Source organism: Pan troglodytes, chromosome 9 (assembly GCF_028858775.2).
Source record: "Pan troglodytes isolate AG18354 chromosome 9, NHGRI_mPanTro3-v2.0_pri, whole genome shotgun sequence".
Taxonomy (NCBI): Eukaryota; Metazoa; Chordata; class Mammalia; order Primates; family Hominidae; genus Pan; species Pan troglodytes.
This window is the reverse complement of record NC_072407.2, coordinates 91,451,326-91,473,156: the sequence shown is the minus strand read 5'-3', so window position 1 is coordinate 91,473,156 and position 21,831 is coordinate 91,451,326. Positions and strand designations below refer to the sequence as shown.

General features: G+C 36.7%; 1 protein-coding gene across 17 annotated transcripts in view; it reads left to right on the top strand.

Moving 5' to 3' along the window:
* The first annotated feature begins 12,244 nt into the window (after positions 1 to 12,244).
* The window catches only part of NOX4 (NADPH oxidase 4), a 174,149-nt gene continuing 164,562 nt past the window's right edge, over positions 12,245 to 21,831 (top strand). For 2 of the 17 annotated variants that reach the window (XR_010147622.1, XM_024347380.3), the window contains exons 1-2: positions 12,684 to 12,962; positions 13,262 to 13,357. Coding sequence is in view for 13 of the 17 variants with exons in the window: in XM_024347380.3 (XP_024203148.1) it covers positions 12,840 to 12,962; positions 13,262 to 13,357 (219 nt within the window). In the remaining 4 variants the exon portion in view is untranslated. Of the gene's footprint in view, positions 12,623 to 12,677; positions 12,963 to 13,027; positions 13,209 to 13,261; positions 13,358 to 14,140; positions 15,682 to 21,831 lie in introns of those variants that run through there. The other 15 variants (XM_009423943.4, XM_001136458.7, XM_001136540.6 and 12 more) reach the window with 15 other exon arrangements.

Here is a 21,831-nt window from a genome sequence, read left to right as displayed (position 1 = left end):
TTTGATCTAGTATGATGTCTAACCCAAAGTGTATTGCTCAATAAATATATGTTGCATGAGATTTCAATGTTATAGGATGGATTGGGAAATTTGTAGAATCACAAAACTCTAGAACCAGAAAATACCTTAGATATTGTCTAGCCCGTCCCATTAATCTTATACATTCAGAATTTGAAGCTTAAAAGTATTAAATTACTTGTCTAAAGTTAATAAAAAGATTAATGGCAGAGCCAGGGTTCAGTGGAAGTCAGGAATTCCAACTCCGAATTCACTGCCCTGTCCAATATATCAGAATACCTCCCTAACATGGCATTTTCAATCTCACAACCTGATTTTTTTACTTATTGAGTAAAACAACAGCATGTCCAGTATTAATGAGCTGAAAAGAGGAAATGTAATTTGATCATCAATAGTAGAATGAATGGCAGTTTTTTTAACATTGTGTTGAATATTATACTACAGTTATATTATTCCAATGTTCCCCATGCATATTTCCTGTTTATATTCTGCTAGAGACCTTATTAATGAGTATCATCACTCAGATAATTACCATAAATAGAATTGGACTCTTTTGTTGTTTAAATTAGTCTGTATGGGAGAGTCTAGTTGAGGACTTATCTCTCTGTGACCTCATGATATTTGGGAGTAATATCAGTAGTATAGAATTTGCAAGTGAAAATTTGGCTCTGGGATTCCAAATATATAAAAAGGAATTTTAACATATTTTGCTAACAAGTGCCTGTCCACATTTATCAAACACTTAGACTACTGTTATTCTTCCAAATTTGCTGTTAAAATAAATGATTTAAATAGTCTAGGACAAAGAAATAAAGATCAAGGGTATTTTTCATTTATATAGGCCAGATATGATGAGTAATAATTCAACTCTTCAGGAGAAGGTACAAAGCTAGACCCTAAGGTGACAACTACAATTAATAGTACAGGGAAAAGAATTGTGTTCATTTTTGAAGTCTTCGAATCATACAACCATTCTTATTTTGCTATTTTCATTTTGTGAATTATTTGACTAATTAATGAAAGAAATATGGATTCACTACAAAGTCAGTTAAGTCTAGGAATATGAATATTAAGATATATTCCCTGAATTATCAATAACTTGTGATGCAAACATTTAGCATGTTAATATGGCTGTGTTTCTCAACATCAAAAATATTCTTCTGTCATCAATTCATATTGTTGTAATTCAATTATAGCATTTAGAGTATTGACTAAGTTACTGTAACACGAAAATTCCAAAAACGATGGTGGATTCATCAAAATGATAGTTTTATTCTCCCTCACATAAGAGTCAATCCATTCTTGGCTAGCAGGGACCTTTGCTCCAGGAGGTCATTTAGCAATCCAGTTTCTTATTGAGTTGCTCAACTATCTCCTAGAGCATAGTCTTATTTGGTCAAAGAGAGTTCATCAGCACATTTATGTTCCAATCTCATGAATGGGGAAAGAGAGAAAATGAAATATAAGCAATTTTCTCTTTAACCGATAAGACTAGAAAGTTTAACCCATTACTTCTACTAATGTAGTCTCATGCCCACACCTACCTGAGTAGGTTGCAAAATGTTGCATCTAGCTGAGCAGTTCTGTGTTCAGATAAGACTCGTGGGGTTCTATTAGTAAGTGGACTAGGGGATAATTAATAACAATGGATAGGTATCAGTCTGTCAGTTTGCCCTTCTAACAACCCAGGTATCCATTCACCCTCATCTTTCTTCATAAATACACTCAAATCCTCTTCAAGGGGGCCCACATAAAATCTTATTCAGTTACTGCTGCAGCTGAAAATCCAGGACTGGAGTGAAATATAGTCTTCTCTTTCAGGTCTGGAAGTGGCTCCTTGTGCTCTGGCATCAACTTACAAACTTACAAACACAAGTTACATACCTTCCTTTGTCCTGATATATAATGGTGGAGTAGGGACAGGATAACCGCAACAAAAACTCCCATTCAGAAACGTAAAAACTGAAAAGCACCCAGCTGTTTCTGGCTCACAGTAAATCTCAAATTCTCCTGGGTAGAAATCGTGAATACTCTCCATCCTGCTGGTGTATTAATTGTTTGGGTTAACCAACCTCTTGTTCTGCTCTCAGTGAGTATTTTCTTCGTCCATTGCCCCCTGCAGCTTTGACTTTACATATTTGGGAGGTTCTTCTTCATCCACTGTCCACATCAGAAGGTGGCAAGAGTGAGTGTTCTCTCCTTGGTTCAGCTTGGGAGGACAGAGGATTGTGTTAGAGAGCTAACAACAAAGGTCGTTGTATACCAGCCTTGTGGTTCTTATGATAATAAAATTCTTTCAGACCCTTAGTAGGATTCTTGCTTATTTGCTTCCAATCACTTCCATGTGGAGTAACCACAGCAAAAACAATCTTTTGAGCAATGTCTATAGAGTCTATAGATGCTCCTCTTTTTATTATCTTCTCCTCTCTGCTCATCTTTCCTTCCCTTAACTTAATACAAGCGACCTTAATACCACCCAAAACTACCGCTGTTTACCTCTGAGCTGACTCTGAGGGACAATCTAATATCATGGTGGTTCATGCTCATTGGGATATGGAAACAGTTAGCTTTTCTACACTCTGAAGTCTCAAATTAGGGGAATTTTAATCTATTAAATTGCAGATTACAGGCAGAGAGATTTTCCATTAGCAGAGCTTTCTTTTCTTTTCCATTTGCAAATGGGCCACTTCTTGCCTAACTTTATTTCATGTCTCTTGTAACATTTTGCTGAAAGTTCCAAGTAGTAGCCAAAACATACCAAAAATATGACATTTAAAAAAATCCTGTTCCCCTAGGGCTACAGCTTGGTAATAATGCAGTATGTTTCCAAGTTGGCATATGTTTTGTAATAGCATGTCAAAGGACATCACTTTCTAGCCTGCAGGTCCTTTCTACCTGCCCCCTAATGTGCTAAACTAATGTCATGTATTTTGGTTTTTATTATGGCAATGCCCCACTTGCAGGAACCAATTTCTATAATAATAGGCTATAATAAGTTAAGCAGCTATAACCTAAAATACAGTGCCTTGAATAAAGTAGTTTATTTCTCATAACATTAAAGAAGTGAACCATATAAGTGGGTAGCTACAACTCATTTACAAGGTCATCTAAATTTTTAATATCTTATTTCTTCATTATTCTTCAGATAATATCTTTCATTATCCTTCATTGTCCTTAAATTCATGCTTAAAGCATATTTCCAGCCTGTGAGAAAGGAGAAAAAGGAAAATGTGGAAGAAATTTCCTTTGTAAAAGGACATACACATCTCTTCTGCTCACATCTCATTCGTAGAAACATGGTCAATGTGTAATCTTGACTGAAAGAGAGGCTAAAACAAGTAATGACTAGTTCACAGCTATAATCCAGCTGAAACTCAGGGTGTTTGTTGCTAAATGAAAGAAGAGCAGAATGATGGAGAACTTGCAGGCTATGTGCTCCTCCAGTGAAATTCCACTGATATGAAGACATTTGGTTGACAAATAACTGCATCACCATGTAATAACTGAACACATACAAATTTTAAGAAAGGACTATGAAAGACCACAGGAGGCATAATGCTGCCTTCTGTAGGAGACTGAATCAAAAGGGTCTCCAGGAAAAAAATTGACAGAACTGACAGAAATGGTAAAAAGGAATAAGGTACAAAACTTTCTTCTTAACCAAAAATTTCAATAGTAGAAAAGAATGCAGAACCCTAAGATGCAAGATTATTCTCCTTTTAAACATTTGATCTTACACAGTAATCTTTCAAAGATGTTGAATAGTCCTGATAAGCTAGGCAACACATAATAGAATACATTACTTAGGGGAGTGAATTCTTAGGAGGAATAGTAATGAAATATGACAGGCATAACATCTGAAGTACAGATGTTACATTCTATGCCATGTAGGTAATTTACCTTTCTAATAGAATCTTATTCCTATAATAGTTTTTCTCTCAATGTAACACAGTATTGAATTCCAAGGTTAGAATGATAAATAATAATAAGAGAGGTGCTCAAGCATTATTTTTAAAAAATTAAATATCCACTGATTAAATAATGAACCAGGCATTGTGCTAGGCCCTGGGATTACAAAGATTAATTCCACTGTTTCTTTGACCAGCAGTTGTCTGATTCCCATGGGGAAGACAGATAAACCAATGTATTATACAGTGTGATATGCACTAACATTAGAGACACTTAAGCTATTAAATCGATATAAGTAAGAGTGATCCAATTGTGAGAATGGAAACAAAAACAAAAAATACTGTGAAATTCCCAGCCTTAAATTTTTGGAGAATAGGAAAGTTTGGCTGAAGGCTAATATCATGCCAGATTGTTGAGGAAGAAGACAAGACAAATGTCAAGTTTATTTGTTTATTTATTTATTTCTCTTATTCCTGAACTCCTTCTTTAACAAGTTCTAACCTAAAACCTTTGCCACACTGTTGGCAATTAGAATATTTGGTGAATGCTGAGTTTTCATTTTGAAAATAACCTCAACTGGTTTCACATGTTAGACATTAATGTATTTATTCATTTGTTCATTAAATATATTTTGAGCACTTACTATGTGCCAGGATTTATGTAATGAAGAAAAATTTCTTGCTCTAACACCAGTGCAGCCTCTAGTTCACTGAGCTGCAGCCAAAGGACAAGGGGTGTAAGTAAGGAAATCTCTATTCCATGGCTCCTACAAAGTGGACTGCTTGCAAATGACACATAGTAAACTGCCCAGGAAGCAACTAGCTAAAAATAACTAGCTACAAATGCCGCTTGCAAGTGCACCCTCTACTGGAGGGGTGAAGAAACCTCACCGCAAGCCTTATACTGTAGTGCTTCATGAAATTAGATATTATGAAAAGCCCATTGAACTTCTGATTCAAAAACTTCTTTCTAGCATCTGGTGTGAAAAATTTCTCAAGACTTCAAAATAGGTCTGGGCTTCCAGAGTGCAGCTATTGGTGCTTTGCAAGAGGCAAGTGAAGACCTATCTAGTTAACCTTTTTGAAGGCACAATCCTGTGTGTTATCCATGCCAAAAGTGTAACAATTATGCCAAAGGGCATTCAACTAGCATGCCACAAACATAGAAAACATGCTTAAGAATCCCCTGTGATGGGAAACATTTCATATCCCTCGGCCCTCCTGCCGAATTCTTTTCTTCCTATTATTAGTCATTCTGAACGTTATTTTTTTCCCATGGGGTCCAAAGGTACCCAAATATATGCTTGCAAGTGGAAAAATAGGGTACAGAAATCAGTTATTTGCAGTTTTTCTATTTTCATTTGTATGTGAATTTTTAATATAAATGGGATGTGAAGCATTAACACAAGTCAACATACTTCGGTGAACAAGTTTCAGCAATTCAACTTTATAGCAATTATAAATAAACCTGTTAAGTTATTCTGGACATTTGGATTGACGTTGGGTTGGCAAGTAAATTTTTTACTGACAGCAACTAAATGATGTTTATATAATTTTTATCATATAATAGATTCTATCTTTTTACGATACTTTTCTAAGTTGTCCCACATGCAAATACATGTTTTTAATGTTATCTATCTTCTGTGCTGTTCCTATAAGTTTGTTATTAAAATACATTAAACAACAACATAAACTTCTTTTCCTCAAAGTACTTCTAGTCTAGTTGGAGAAACAACCTAGAAAATGCACCAACAAATGTGGCACAATAACTACTCTGAGAGAGAGTGGCACACGGTGGACGCAAAGAAGAGGTTCCTGATGCAGCTGGGAAGAGTCTACATGGGCCTCTAGCAGGAGAAGATACTGGTCTTGAGTTTGGAGACTAAGTAAGCATCTCCAGGTAAGGTGTGCCATGAAACAAGAAAAGCATACACATAAATGGAAATGTGAGAAAACAGGATATGTTTGGGAAATAGAAAGAATTAAAGAAGTACAGAATATCATATTAGTGTAAAAAAGAAAATGTCGGTGTGAAATAATTATTGGAAGAGAAGTCAGGAAATTTAGATTCTCCTACTGTCTTTCATTTCTTTCATTAAAACCATTACTGAGTCCCTACTGATATTCCAAGCCCTGTGTGTGGGTCTGGGAAAATAAGAATGAACAAAACAGACATGGGATTTGCCTTTGGGAATTTCACAATTTAGTCAGATATAGACAGAGATAGTCATTAATCAAACAAGCTCATCAATAAATGTATAAATAAATACCCTCTAAGTGTGCAAAGACGCAGTAGCATGAAGGTGCTCGGTGAGCTCAATGAGCTGAGAAAAAGGCTTTAATTTCCTTTCTGTAACTAAAAGTTATGATGCTTTCCAAAGCCTCTTCCAATTCCAATGTTTTTATGACTGTAAAACTCATATTATTTAATGTGGATTCTAATAGTTTGAGTTTAAGATTTTCATAATATATTCAGAAAGTGAAGTGAGACTATAGAAGTCCAATCATATTTCCTCAATACTTTAAAGCTGTTTGAAGATGCAACCAGAAAACATAGATTCGGGTATTAAGAATATTTTTTCAGACACTTCTGTTTAAAACTTTAAGAACAGTAACATTTCACACACATACAGGAATTACTGTGTTAATAGATGTGTTCAGGAAATGCCATGCAAGATAAAGCACAAATGATATAAACAATAGACACAGCAGTCTTTGGAGAGTGTGCACTGTCTTGGCAACACAAAGGCCTGCTGGTAAATCTCTACACACCTGGGATGACTGGGGAAAGTTGCCAATCACAACTGCATTTGTGGCCTTAAGCATTAGAACTAAGAACAGGTAGAAGTCCTGGTTCAACAAAGACTACATGAAGTAGAGGAAGGAGCAGGGGTATTCGCTCTTGGAAATCTACTACTTAATATCATGGTTACTTTGGGCAAGGTAGTTCAAGTTAGTTACTGTACATATGCCTCAGTTCTGTCATCTATAAAATTAGAATGAAGAAAATAATGGCCTTACCTACCTTCCTACCTTATAGATTTGAGGAATAAATAAAGAAAAACAATAAGAGGGTTGCTGTGAAATGACAGAGAGAAACATAAAGAGAAGAGAGAGAGAGCTTCTTTGGAAGCTGAAGGCAGTCAGTATTTCTTACATTTATTTTGTAAAAAATGAATTTTCTTTAATAAACACAGAAGTGAATGTATTTTTGTGACTGTTGTTTTCAGTTTGCATTTTAAAAATTGCCCTAATTGCAGCAAAATTTGACTAGTCTGTGTTGGTTCGTATTTATTTTTTCTCTCTTTTTTTACAGCTCTATTGATCTATCATTGGCATATAAAATTTTATATATTTAAGGTGTACAATTTGATGTTCTCATATACATATACACTGTGAAATGATTACCATGTTTTTTCTTCTTGAAATTTTATTGGTCTATGAAATCTAGAAGTTTGGAAAAGTGTTTAATGTAGGGCAATTCTAAAGAAAAATTCATTATTATTCAGTTTTATTCAACAAGCTTTCATTGAACATCTTCATTTTGAAGTTCTTAAATTGCCTTCACATTTGTAAGCCTTATTTTCCAACAAAGTATCTGACCCTTAAGGGCATAAGGACCTCTCCAACGTCTTCAGAATTTGTCAAGGAGCTAACCCAGCCATGTGGGTGCACGGTAGACATTCCTAAATGACTGAATCAGATGATGGTCTACACTTGTTTTTGTGTAGAAATGAGAATGAGTCACTGTCTGGAACTTGTCCCCCGACTTGGGAATGTTAAGCCTTTGGACCACTTTTCCCTGGCTCCCTGGTGGGCCTTTCATCCTTGCAAGGGCCTCAGGGACATGATGGAGTTTCCTTTTCTCTTTAATGTCCCTTTCGGTTACTCAAACCTCTAGGATTCTTTTACCCACTCTACCAGTTTATGCTGCATACTGGGATGGAGCTTTCCTAGGTTCCTCTTTTCTCTTCCTGAAAAAACACACAGGCTCTTTTTACATTGAATTTTAATACTAATCCCTCCTGGTAATTAGACATGAAATAACAAAAATGGTAAACTATATCAAATTACAATGGTTAAGAAATCTTACTGAATTCTATCAGGCATGTTTCCTGGTCTATAATTTTTGACTTCTTGAGGGAAATGCTAACTAGGAGTCCCAAACATTTATTCTTTAAGGTAAATTTCTCCAGAAGTCTTATTCTAAGGCTAGCATATCCAATCAGAGAAAGAAAATTAAGATGATCTAGGTTAATTAGGTGCTATCCTAGGCTAAATAATAGCCACCTAAAGATAACATTACCTAATCTCAGGAACTTGTAAAGTTACTTCATAAGGAAAAAGGGACTTTGCAGAAGTGATTAAATTTAAGTATCCTGCATAGGGATATTATCCTGGCTTATCTGGGTGAGCCCTGAATACAATCAAAAGTGTCCTGGTAAGAGAGAGGCAGAGGGTGATTTGACACACACACAGATTGAAGAGGAGGAGGCAATGTGACCACCGAGGCAGAGATTAGAATGATATAGCCACAAATCAAAGAATGTCAGCAGCCACTGGAATCTGGAAGAGACAAGGAACAGATTCTCTTTAGCACATCTGAAAAGATGGTGCATTGGTCGCGGTGGCTCATGCATGTAATCCCAGGACTTTGGGAGGCTGAGTCTGGTGGATCACTTGAACCCAGGAGTTCGAGACCAGCCTGGGCAAAATGGCAAAATCTCGTCTCTACGAAAACAAAAAACAAAACCAACCAAACAAAAAACAAACAAACTAAAAATGAACCAGGCATGGTGGTGTGCACCTGTAGTCCCAGCTACACTGGAGGCTAAGGAGAGAAGATCACCTGAGCCTGGGTGGTCAAGGCTGCAGTGAGCCATGATTGCACCACTCCACTCCAGCTTGGGTGACACAGCGAGATCCTGTCTCAAAAGAAGAAAAGAAAAGATTGTGATCTGGTTAACACCTTGATTTTGAACCAATAATACTGATTTCAGACTTCTGACATTCAGAACTGTGAGACGATAAATTTCTGTTGTTTTAGCCCATGACGTCTGTAGTGATTTGTTAGCACAGCCATAGGAAACTAATAGAAGGGCCCACTTGTCTTAAATTCCTATCGTTTAACCTGTGGGGTTGGTAACATCCATTTTAAGGGGTTCTTGCCCCGTTTCTTTACCTTTTCTGGTCATTAATTGTCAAGCTGAGCAGAAACTATTTTTATATTACTGGAGAGTTACGCTTGAGAAATTGGGATTTGAGAAAGGCACAGAAAGAAAGATGATATACTTAACCACTATTCCTTCATCTAATAAACATTGTGTAAATTCCTACTATGTGTCAAGCTTTGTGCTAAGTCCTAGAATAAAAATGGAGTGAGACAGGATTTTTGTCCTTAAGAAGTTCAGTTGAGTAGGAGAATTAGACACACACATACGTATAATTAAATTAATTTGTGGAAAATGCAGTAATGATTATGTAGAAAGAGTATTGTATTTCCCCAGTGCATTTCATATTTTGAAAAACACTGTCTACAAAAAAGTTTCTGTGTTTAAGTAATATGTAATAGGTCAAGAACAGTTCTAACTGCCAATAGGTTTTATAATTAACATAGGAAGATCAGTGTTATACTACTAGCTTACCATTATTTCAGCCAAAAATCAAAGGTATCTGTCATTTGAGTTTTTATTGTAAAGTCTGTTCCTGGCAAAAGTGTGAATTTTCTTATAATATTTTAAATACTGATGTAGCTACAGAACTCTCTCCCCATTACTTTCAAGAATGGCCTTTCCTAGTTTGGGAAATACAGCAACTATGTCATTAAACAATCTGGTTGGCCAGGCACAGTGGCTCACGCCTGTAATCCCAGCAGTTAGGGAGGCCGAGGCCGGTGGATCACCTGAGGTCAGGAGTTCAAAAGCAGCCTGGCCAATGTGGTGAAACCCCATCTCTACTAAAACTACACAAATTAGCTGGGCGGGTTGGCACATGCCTGTAATTCCAGCTACTCTACTTGGGAGGCTGAGGTGGGAGAATTGCTTGAACCCAGGAGATGGAGGTTACAGTCATCCGAGATTACGACATTGCACTCCAGCCTGGGCAACAAGAGCAAAACTCCATCTAAAATAATAATAATAATAATAATAATAATAATAATAAAACAATCTGGCTTAGAGAAAATTGTATTGCAAACAATCTTATTAATGAGAGTTCCTGCGTAACAGGACACTAGCCCCCTTGGGGATGGCTTGGAGTACTGTTTCCTGGTAAAGCAACATAAACAGATCTCAGGCCCCTCTTACAGAGTTATGAAATAATAGCCATAAGTAATAACCAACATTTATATAAGCATTCTATCATTTTACAAAATAATTTTACAAAAGTACCTGATTATAGGTTGTTTTAATTGGAAGCAAACCCAGTTTCATTACCTCAAGCAAATTTCTTCATCTCTTTTAGCTTCCGTTTCTCATCTCTTTTTTTTTTTTTGAGATAGAGTCTTGCTCTGTCGCACAGGCTGGGTGGGGTGCAGTGGTGCGATCTTGGCTCACCGCAACCTCTGCCTCCCAGGTTCAAGCAATTCTTCTGCCTCAGCCTCCTGAATAGCTGGGACTACAGGCGCCTGCCACCACGCCCGGTTAATTTTTGTATTTTTAGTAGAGACGGGGTTTCACCATGTTGGCCAGGATGGCCTCCATCTCCTGACTTCGTGATCCACCCGCCTCGGCCTCCCAAAGTGTTGGGATTACAGGCGTGAGCTACCGCGCCCGGCAGTCCGTTTCTCATCTTTAAAGTGAGAGTGCTAACACGCACATGGAGGGCTACTATGAGAATGGAGTGAGATTTTGTATATGAAGTAGCAAAGACAGAGCCTGGGACTTAGTAGGTACATTATTAAGAGTTGGAGCCATTTTTTAAACCTTTTGTCTTTTTGTTATTTTTGCTGTTCTGAAAGTCGCTAAGCTTTTAAAAATGGTCTCTTATTTTACTATTCTTGAATTGTTTCACGCTTCTCAACTCATGACAAGAACCTATTCTGCCAATGAACCTCCTGCCCCCATCTATTGAAATTAAAGCTTAGGAGCACCAGTGCATCCCAGAATTTGACTTCCCTCCAGTGGAGAGACTCCTTGGGTTTTTCGTGTGCTCTTTCCCTGATCCTTTAGGTGTCACATGGTCAAAAAGAACATAGTATTATTTATAAATAATATGCTTTCTAACTTCAGAAAGATTTAGGACAGCTTTCTGGATTTGGTCATGCATGAAACAGGAAAAACAGGCTATTAGAAAACTGTGTGAAGTCTAACAGGGACTTGATATGAATTCATTTTGATTTTTCAAACTGGGGACTGCAATCATTAATCAGCTCATTAAATTAATTGGAATAAGTATATTGCATGTAGTGAGAGTAGTATTACTTTTTGAAATTTTAGTTTTAATTATATCCTATGGCCTGTGTTGTAAGATTTTTTTTTTAAGAGTTTAAAAGCCATTCGATTAAGCAACTAGTAGTAAACTTTTCTGTCTCTCATTAGTTGTTAAATCTGGAAAAGTTCTTGGTTTAACAAACCTTTATTGGATATCTATTGTGCATCAGATTTTTTTCTACATGAATGACATTTTTTTCTCCCTCTTTTCCAATACTGATTTGTTGTAGTGTCGAATAGGTACCTGGGTCAACTCCACACCCTTCTCACTCTTCACTGGGCCTCTGGTACAAGATTGAGAGGATTCCTATTATTTACTAAACAGACTAGGTATTAAAACAAAAAGGTTCCCGAATAGAGTGAATCTAAGTTCCCCTAGAGCCCCTAAGAATTACATCAGCTTTAACCATTAATTCCCTGGGTTCTTCTTATTCAGTAATGTCTTAAAACCTTTTTATCAGTATGGGATGGGCGGGCAAGGGGATAAAGAAACTGGCGGCTGGTGGCAAGCCTTAGGTAAGCGCTGTCAGGGGGGCTTTAGTTTGGGAGTGGGATAATTTGCTGAAGAAGGGTGGGAGAAACGTGAGCTAGTACACAAAAGGCTGTTTCCGGCTCAAATTTCGTTACCAAGGCTCTTTGAGATGAACTTTTTTGGGGGAAAACAACCAGTCTAAAAGAGCTGTGTGTGTTTGTGTGTGTGTGTGTGTGTGTGTGTGTGTGTGTGTGTGTGTACGAGGGGACGGCGAGGGTCCCCACTTTTAGTATGAGTAGCATTGTTCACATGTTTGCCAGTATTTTGGAGCCTGGCAGGCCTGGCTAGAGGCTGCAGGGGACGCCTCCAAGTTCCCACCCGGGACATCCTGAACAGCAGCAGCCACAACAGGCTCGCCCCTAGACAAAGGGGCCGGCGCGGCGGAGCAGACTGGTGCAGCCTGGGCCGCGCGCTCGGAGCGCTGGGCGTCTGGGCAGCTGAGTGGGCAGAGCTGACCCGGTGCGGGTGGGAGTCAGGGCGCCCGGAAAACCCAGCTCTGGGTAGCAGACCCCGCCCGGGCTGGCTCGGCGCCGGGCCTTCGGGCTTCCACTCAGTCTTTGACCCTCGGTCCTCGCTCAGCGGCCCGGCAGGCCGCACAACTGTAACCGCTGCCCCGGCCGCCGCCCGCTCCTTCTCGGGCCGGCGGGCACAGAGCGCAGCGCGGCGGGGCCGGCGGCATGGCTGTGTCCTGGAGGAGCTGGCTCGCCAACGAAGGGGTTAAACACCTCTGCCTGGTAGGATGGCGGGCTAGGCTCTCCTTGCGTTTTCTCTGTCCTGCAGTGATTTTGATTCATTCTCTGAGCGTGCATGGGTGGGAAGCTGGAAGTGGAAGTTTTGTCTTAATTCGAACATTCTCAACTTACAAAACTTTATGCTGGAGATAACAATGAACACTCCCCCTCCCACCCCCTCGCATGTCCCCCAAATGCATGAGAATTTTTCTGCACATTGATGGGAGAGGAGATGTGGAGGAAGAGGGAAGAGGTCATTTTCAGTGAATACAGCTTTTCTTTTTACCCTTTAAACATTTTTGCTCCCTTTGTTCTTTTCCCAGATTACTTCTGTTTGCTTGGGGTATGGTGATGTCATTAATTTCTTGATCTCATTTTGTACGGCAGGGGATAGCTGTAAATCATTTAGGAAACCTATTTGGAACCCAAATGCTTAGTCTCAGGTGAAAGGGCTGGGTAAAGTCGGATTTGTTTTCCTCTGAGTGGTTTTCAGCTTGCTGGTTAATTGAAAATGCTTTCTGCAGTTACTAATTTAGGTTCCGTTGAAAGCACTGTGTCCAAGAATTTACCTGTGGTTTCTATTCATCAGGTAATAATTATTTTCAATTTTTGTTTTCTGTCTCTCATGTCTGATTGGTTTAGTTCATCTGGCTCTCCATGAATGTCCTGCTTTTCTGGAAAACCTTCTTGCTGTATAACCAAGGGCCAGAGTATCACTACCTCCACCAGATGTTGGGGGTAAGTAAGCTGAACTTGGATAATCTGGTGGAATGGGTTTAACACTGGCAGACATTGCTACAGGTTTGGTCAGTTCCATTCATTAAAGAAATGTGCACTCTTCACTTTGAAAACCTTTATTGTTCTCTAAAGTGGTCACATTTTCCTGATTTATCATTTACACTTGTACAAGTTAAAAAGATTGACTCTCTCAAGAACCAAAGGTAATATCTGCTGAAGTGAAACGAATGAACCTGCCAGACCAGGTTATTGGTGCCTTAAAAAAATTGCTACTTATTGCCAGCTGCTAAGTACCCTGAAGGATCTGATCCACTAGGAGGATCAACCAATAACAAGCTTTTAGTTTATACTTATCAGTGCTTTTAGCCTGCTCATGAGCTTATCCAGAGGATTTCTGCCCTGTTTGTTTTTACTGACAACTCTCAGAAAATATGGGTCTAATGGGGTTATTCATTTCTGGGCAGTTCTCAGTGCTTGCTTTGGGTTAGTGGCTGATGATATTCCAGTGTTCTACTATAATATGAGAAAGATACTGGGCAAAACTTTTTTCTGATTTATTTTATGTTAATATTTTTCTCTCTTTTCTATGATGTTTCTGATTTCATTCTTCTGTTCCATCTCCTTCTTATTTGACTGCTTAACAGAAGATAGTGTCACTGAAGGCATATTACTTTGCACAAGGAGATTGCGTTTTCTTTTTCTTTCTTTCTTTCTTTTTTTTTTTTTTTTTTTTTTTGAGACAGAGTCTTGCTGCGATGCCCAGGCTGGAGTGCAGTGGAGTGATCTCAGCTCACTGCAACCTCTGATTGCCTGGTTCAAGCAATTCTCCTGCCTCAGCCTTCTGAGTAGCTGGGACTTACAGGCATGCACCAGCACACCTGGCTAATTTTTGTATTTTTAGTAGACACAAGGTTTCACCATGTTGGTCAAGCTGGTCTAGAACTCCTGACCTCAAGTGATCCGCCTGCCTCAGCCTCCCACAGTGCTGAGATTACAGGCATGAGCCACCATGCTCGGCTGAGATTGCATTTTCTAAGCAACAAGCAAAAAGTGTAAAACCCTGCAAAAACTTAGGGAACCTGAAAAAATAGATTTTGCATTTTGGTGGGTGGGGGCTGCAGAAAAAAACACATTTTGCTTTTTTTTTTTTTCATGGTTTAATGACTACTTAAAATTAAGACGAGCTCAGACAAATTCAGTGGAACCAGCTCTCCCTTCTATGTTTTACATGGACAGATCTTATTTATCTGTAATTCTCAGTACGCAGACTAGTGATTGGCACGTATTAAGCCTGCAACAAGTTGCAGTTGAATTAATTAAATAATTTTTTATACAACAAAGTAATATCATAATCTGTTGATCACACACTTTATAAAGTTTAACTTCTAGGTTTTAAGCCAATGGGTTGAAAAAAATAGTCTGTAAAGCTAAACCCATTTCATTTATTTCTTTCATCCATCCAATCCAGGAACTGTCTTGAAACCTATACATTTCAGATGGGCACCCAGAGAGTAAGACCTCACCTTGCCCCTCAAGTTGCTTACAATATAATGGAAAAACCAACAAATAAATATTTATAATTCAATAAACAAGAAAAGGTTTCTTCTAATAAACACATGAGGTCTGATAACTTTTTGGTTTTGTTTTCTAGTATTTCCCCATTAGGTGTAAGTTAATGAATAGGACGTTTTTCAGTGGAAGATTTATCTCATCTATTACATAACTTGATGAACAACTTGGAGAAAACTCTTTAGATATAGAATGGTAAAATTTGCTCTGAATCACGAGGTATTTGTATTAATATAAAAATCTAAGAATTGGAAATTTATTGCAATAACCTAGAAAGCCATAACTGAACTTTGGATTTTAGCTTTGTGACATAGTAGAAGCTAAAATAACATCTTATTTCTTAAAAAAATAATTATTTGGAAACCAACTCATTAATTTTCATGAACTTGGATACTGTATAACTGAATTTCAAATTTAATTTGGTGGTAAGTCAGATATGATTAAGATCACATATGCACAGAAACATAAACCACCAAATTTGGAAAACATTTAAACTATGTTTCACCTCTCTACTTCCATCCCACTTCACTGCTTCTGCTTGAATAACAGACAGGCTAATGAGCTTCAAGGACTGCTGACACATAGGGCTCAATAAATGTTGATCAAGGGAATGAAGAAAAAAATGATAAAAGGACCAAATGGAAGACTAGGAGCAAAAAGGATAAGAAACAGATTCAAGAAAGGAGAGGTTGTTATAAATTAGTTTTCAAGAACACACAAGTATAATTATAGTGAGTTGATATTTGAGCTATCTGGTAAGTATTCTCCATTTTACCAAGAGTCATTGTGGACAGGAATGTTCTTTCTACATGCTGAGAGATAAAATATGACTTATAAACTTCTCAGTAATTACCTGTTATGAATTTTCCAGTCATTAATTTATCTAAGCTATTTTGGAATAGGTATTTTCAGTCTGTATATTACCTTTTATTGGAAAAGAAACTCCTTCTACAGTTTTACTATTTATGAAGTAGTGTTTAATTTTATGTCCTAGGCTTATCTTTTCTAATCTTATAATGAGTGTTGCATTATTTCATAGAGTAACAATTTGCAGGCACTTTTCAATTTGCAAAGAAATGCAGTATAACAAAGAGATAGAATTAATTTTTAAATAAATATTGCTGGTTCTGATGTTTTACATTTTTAAGAACTGTATGTTATTAACTTAGCATCTTAGAGTGATGCATCTTAGAACTTAGCAAACACTTGGTCCCACTGGTATACGCATGTGGGATTCCTGAAGAGAGTCAAGGTATATTATAAGTCTCTTTTAGGTGGATTTTAGGTTTGTAAAAATCATGATGTTATTTCTGGAAATGTATTTCATTGTACCATTTAAAACGCAAATAGAAACAATACTTTCATGGCTGAACATTTTGATAATAGCACTGAGTATAAAGTTGCTGTCATTCGTCTGTGAAATGTAAGGTAATAACAAAGTTGTACTAGTATTATAGGCAGGAAGGACCCACAGAATATGGTCCATTTATTGGAAAACACAGACAGTGAGAAACAGTTAATTCTTAGTAATTGCTTGAAAATCTCCATTTTCTATTGAAGAATGACTTTTTATTCAAATGTTTACTTATACCTGTGATATGCCAGGAATTTTACAAACGTTTTGTTTAAGCTAGGAAACTGTTCTCTCTGTTTTACATACAAGGAAATATGGGCTGAGGAAGCTGTATGACTCGCTCAAATACCTTTTAATGGTCAGTGTCAGAGCTAGGATTTGAATACAGCCCTGTCTGACCTCTGCTTTTTCGTCATACTACGTAGCTTTTCTAAACGACTTCACTGGTCCATGTCAGATACTTATACCACTGGTTAGTATTAATTTTTACCAGTGCTGCCCAACAGAAACATAAACGAAGTCATATATATAATTTAAAGTTTTCTAGTAGCACATTAAAAAAAGGAAAAAGAAACCGGTGACATTTATTTAATAATATGTAGCCAACTAACCAGGCTGTAAAAGAGACATCAGGACATGGGTAGTCCTCTTGCTCCTCCTCTACTAAGCAGGAATTGTCAAAGGATGGGAAGTTGTGGAACTACAAAAATTATTGGTTTGGGAGGCCAAGGTGGGAGCATTGCTTGAAGCCAGGAGTTTGAGACTAGCCAGAGCAACAAAGTGAGACCCCATCTTTACAAAAATAAAAAAAACTATATATATATATACACACACACACACACACGTATATATGCACATATATGTATGTGTATATATGTATATATGCACATATATGTATGTGTATATATGTATATATGCACATATATGTATGTGTATATATGTATATATGCACATATATGTATGTGTATATATGTATATATGCACATATATGTATGTGTATATATGTATATATGCACATATATGTATGTGTATATATGTATATATGCACATATATGTATGTGTATATATGTATATATGCACATATATGTGTGTGTATATATGTATATATGCACACAAACACACACACACACACATATATTAGCTGGGTGTGGTGGCACATGCATGTAATTGCAGCTACTTGGAAGGCTGAGGCAGGAGGATTGCTTGAGCCCAGGAGTTTGGAGGCAGCAGTGAACTATGATTGGGCCACTGCATTCCAGCCTGGGTGACACAGCTAGACCCTCCCTCTAAAATAAATAAATACATAAATAAAATGGGTATAGAACTATAAAAGTCTCCCTGACTTCTATCTCATCTTCTGAGTTTTCTGAAGGTGGGAATCTTTGAGAATGAAGGTGAAAGTATTTACTTCTCAGAACTAGAGTATCCACTTTTATTTCTGGGTTACTATTCTCGAAATAAAATTAAAGGTAAAAAAATACATACGAATTGATAGAAAAAATAAGATCTTAATTGCTAGAAGATAAAATAACATTGGGATTAATATATTTTATTGGGGGTTCTCATCATGATTATCCTTCCCCAGACTGGTCTGATCCAGAGTGGAGGCAACGTGGTCATGGCTGGTTTTTGCCTGAGTTAATGTGCTAATCAGACTGTGCACTTCCTAGGAGATGTATAATTGTGACATGTCATGAGTTTTGGAATCTTAAAATTAGCTAAGAGGAAAAAAAATTGATTGAGAGAAGCCAAAATGAACACCGAAACAAGCAAACCAACAAACCAAACAATAGCCTGCTCCACTCCCCCATGGCAACCTTTTAAATAAGGCACTTCATTGATTGCTTAAGATTAAATCCATTTTCATTTATTTATTTTCAAGAATGGAAAATGTAGTTGCTTGAACTTTATAGAAATTAGTAACAGGTTGTGTTCAACTCTCAGAAATGTAGTTTTCTTTTTTTTTTTTTTTTTGGAAATATTGGAGCAGTTTAACTCAAAACACCATTTATAGGAGCTCTTGAATTCATGTTTACCTGTTTTGAGTTGCGTTTTTTACATTTTAATAATTAAAGAATATCAAGTAATTCCCATAAACATTTTAACTTGAAAAGAGAATGATTTTATGATATCAGATTCAATGTGTCTTAGTTATATATATATAATCAATGTGACTTAGTTATATATATATATTCAATGTGTCTTAGTTATATATATTATATTTTTCCCTCCAAACTATTCAATTTCAAACTAGTTATTCACATGGTGTCAGGATGAGATTTTAATTTTTATTTTGCTTTTATTCACAAATATTGTTTTAGATCTGCTGCATGATCTTGAAGCTTTTTTTTAACTTTTATTGAAATATCTATGCTTTTGAGCATTCAGATTCTTTCTAGTGAAACACTGGGATTATCTTTCTTTAGTCAATCATTATCCATTAGAAACATTAACTAATTTACCCTCTCAAGAGTCCTAGAAGTTATATCATAACATTTTACAGAGACAGAAATCTGATGTCATGTGAATTTCTTAAGGTCAGAGACTGCAGTCTCTGGACAAATCGATCTAGGATTTTAAGTCAATGTTAGTTTCACAGCTGGCCTGGGCAGCTTTAATTCTGCTGAGAATGAATATATGATCCCTGTTACTTTCAGAAGAGATCTGGTCATTAAATCCTAATTATATAGACTGTAAAATCACTAGCTAGAGTTGCTCAGGCACAGGTTATGATAACAATTCAGGGGACATTTTTAGATGAGTGTTATTTTGCTTATTTGTTTTTATTCTTAACATTCTGCTATTTAGACACAATTTTCTTCTTGTTTATTGACAGGTGAAATGGGTTATATTTCTTTGATGAAATTATATTCTTTATCTATTTACAATAGACACTGATTCATAGAGTTTTAGACTTGGAAGGAAACTTTGATATCTTTACTTAACTTTTCATTTTCCAAAATGGAAAAATGAGATTGTGGTGATTTGTTCACTATCACCTACTGAATTAGTGACTTGGTCACTATTTATTGTTCTCCTTAGTCCAATATTAGCCGCTATAATGAACAGCTGTATGAACACACGCAAGAACATTTTAAACCCCACACTGTATGGACTACTAGGTTTACATTTTAGGTGAAATGATACTTTAAAATGTCTAGCAATTTAAGAAGCTAGCGAAAATGATTGATTTACTCTCAAAATAAAATATATTTTTAGTATTATAGTTGTTTGAGACTTGCCAATAAATTGTGAAGGAATTATGAGAATTTTTATTTAAATTTTTTCTGATTTCACAATACTTTTCAGAATTCTAAGGCTCAATATTTTACCTCGTTGTGATATATAGCTAAATGCTAACTGCATAATTCTCCTTTATCAATATCATCCCAAACAGCATAGAATTGTAAGTTAGAATGAATCTCAAAGATAGTCAAATCTTTATTTTTTAATAAATGATATGAATAATATCAATAACAGATTGTGCTCAGTGATAACTGGCTAATACTAGACATTAGTCTAAGAGCTTTGCACTGATTAATTTATTTAATTCTCTCATCCATAGTATGGAAGGCATGTTTTCAAGTTTTTGTTGTGTAGCTGAGAAACTGAGTTAGAGGGGTTCTATAATTTGCTAGTGAGGGACAGAAGCTGGACTCAAGCCCAAAGATCCTGGTTCCAGAACTTGTATTCTTGTTTTATAAAATTTTAATTGACAAATGCCAATTGTATTTATCATGTACCACATTATATTTTGAAATATGTGTATATTGTGAAATGGCTAAGTCAAGATAATTACCATGTATATTACCTTACATGCTTATCTTTTTTTGCGGTAAAAGCAGAAAATCTACTGTCTTAGCAATTTTCAAGAATATATTGTTATAAACTATAGTCACCATGTTGTACAATAGATCTCTTGAACTTATTCTTCCTGTCTATCTGAAATTTTGTATCCTTTGAATAACAGCTACCCAACCCCCTCCCACCCCCACCAGCACCTGGTAACTACCATTCTACTCTCTACTTCTGTAAATTCAGTTACATTCTTTCTTAGATTACACATATAAGTAACATTATGTGGTATTTGTCTTTCTGTGCCTGGCTTATTTTACTTAACTTGATGTCCTTCAGGTCTCCTTTCATGTTGTCACAAATGGCAGGATTTCCTTCTTTTTTGTAAAGCTGAGTAGTATCCTATTATGTATATATACCATGTTTTCTTTATGCATTTATCTGTTGACCAAATTTGTATTCTGAGCCATTGTGCTCTGTTGTCTCTTTGCAACATTAATATTAGGTTGAATCATATAGATTGGTAGATCAGAAACAGTCAAATATCAGCCATTTTATATGCCTCAACCTAATAACTGTTACCATTTATTGATTATATATGATGTGTCAGACACAGTTCTTGGCCCCTTACTTTTATAATCTCATTTAATCCTTATATTTAATTGAATCCTTGTAACAACTGTAGAATATAGGAATTATTGATTTTTACAGAATTGAGAAGCTTAGATTAGGAACTATTTGCTTTTTACAGAATTAAGAAGCTGAGATTCTGAGTGGTTCGGTAACTTTCTGAGTAGTTAGGTTACATAGCTGACTAGTAGAGAAGCCCAGGTTGAGCCCACACCTGTCTGAAACTGAACACCATGCTCTCAATCACTCTGCTTTCCAGGTGAGGTTCTGAAACAGGTAGTGTTAGAACCCGCAATTCTCTACTCTTGTCTAAGGTCCTTATACATTTTGCCATGGTGATGCTGATATACTGTTTGTGTTTCCCTCTGTTTGCTGTTTGCATGTTAGTGTGTTTTTTGTATCTGTTAAGAAGTATTTGATCAGAAGTAAATGCAAGCATATATGCATTATTCTTATATATGAGGTGGACTTGTATAACTAATACCTACTCTGTTAGTTTGCTAGGGCTGCCATAACAAAGTACCACAGACTGGGTGGTTTAAAGGAAAGAAATTTCTTCATAGTTCTAGAAACTAGAAGTCCAAGATGAAGGTGTCAGCAGGGTTGGTTTCTTCTGAGGGCCTCTCTTCTTCCAATGTCTTTGCATGGCCTTCCTTCTGTGTGTATGTCTTAATTTCTTCTTATAAGGGCACCAGTCATATTGGATTAGGGCCCATCCCAATGACCTCATTTAACCTTAATTACCCCTTGTAAGATTGTGTCCAAATATAGTTACATTGTGAGTTAAATTCAACTTGGTACAAATACCAACTTTGTCAGTCTTCCTCTGGAAGCTAAGCATGCATTTTGAGAAATTAATTTGAAGTTAATGTAGTTTTTTTTTTTCTCCTTAATTGTAGAAGCCCAGCCGAGCACTAGCATTCCAGAATGACATAGCAAAAGGGTCCTTCCCAGGCCTTTTTAGGAAGGTGTTGTAATGTTCCTCCTTAGAGGTTTGTCAAGCTTTATTCTTAGCCCTACCCTACAACTATTTTAAACATGCTCTTACACAACCCTTTATTCCCTCCATTACCTCAAAGAAGAAAATCAGATAAATTAGCATCTCTGAGGAGTAGCATCAATATTT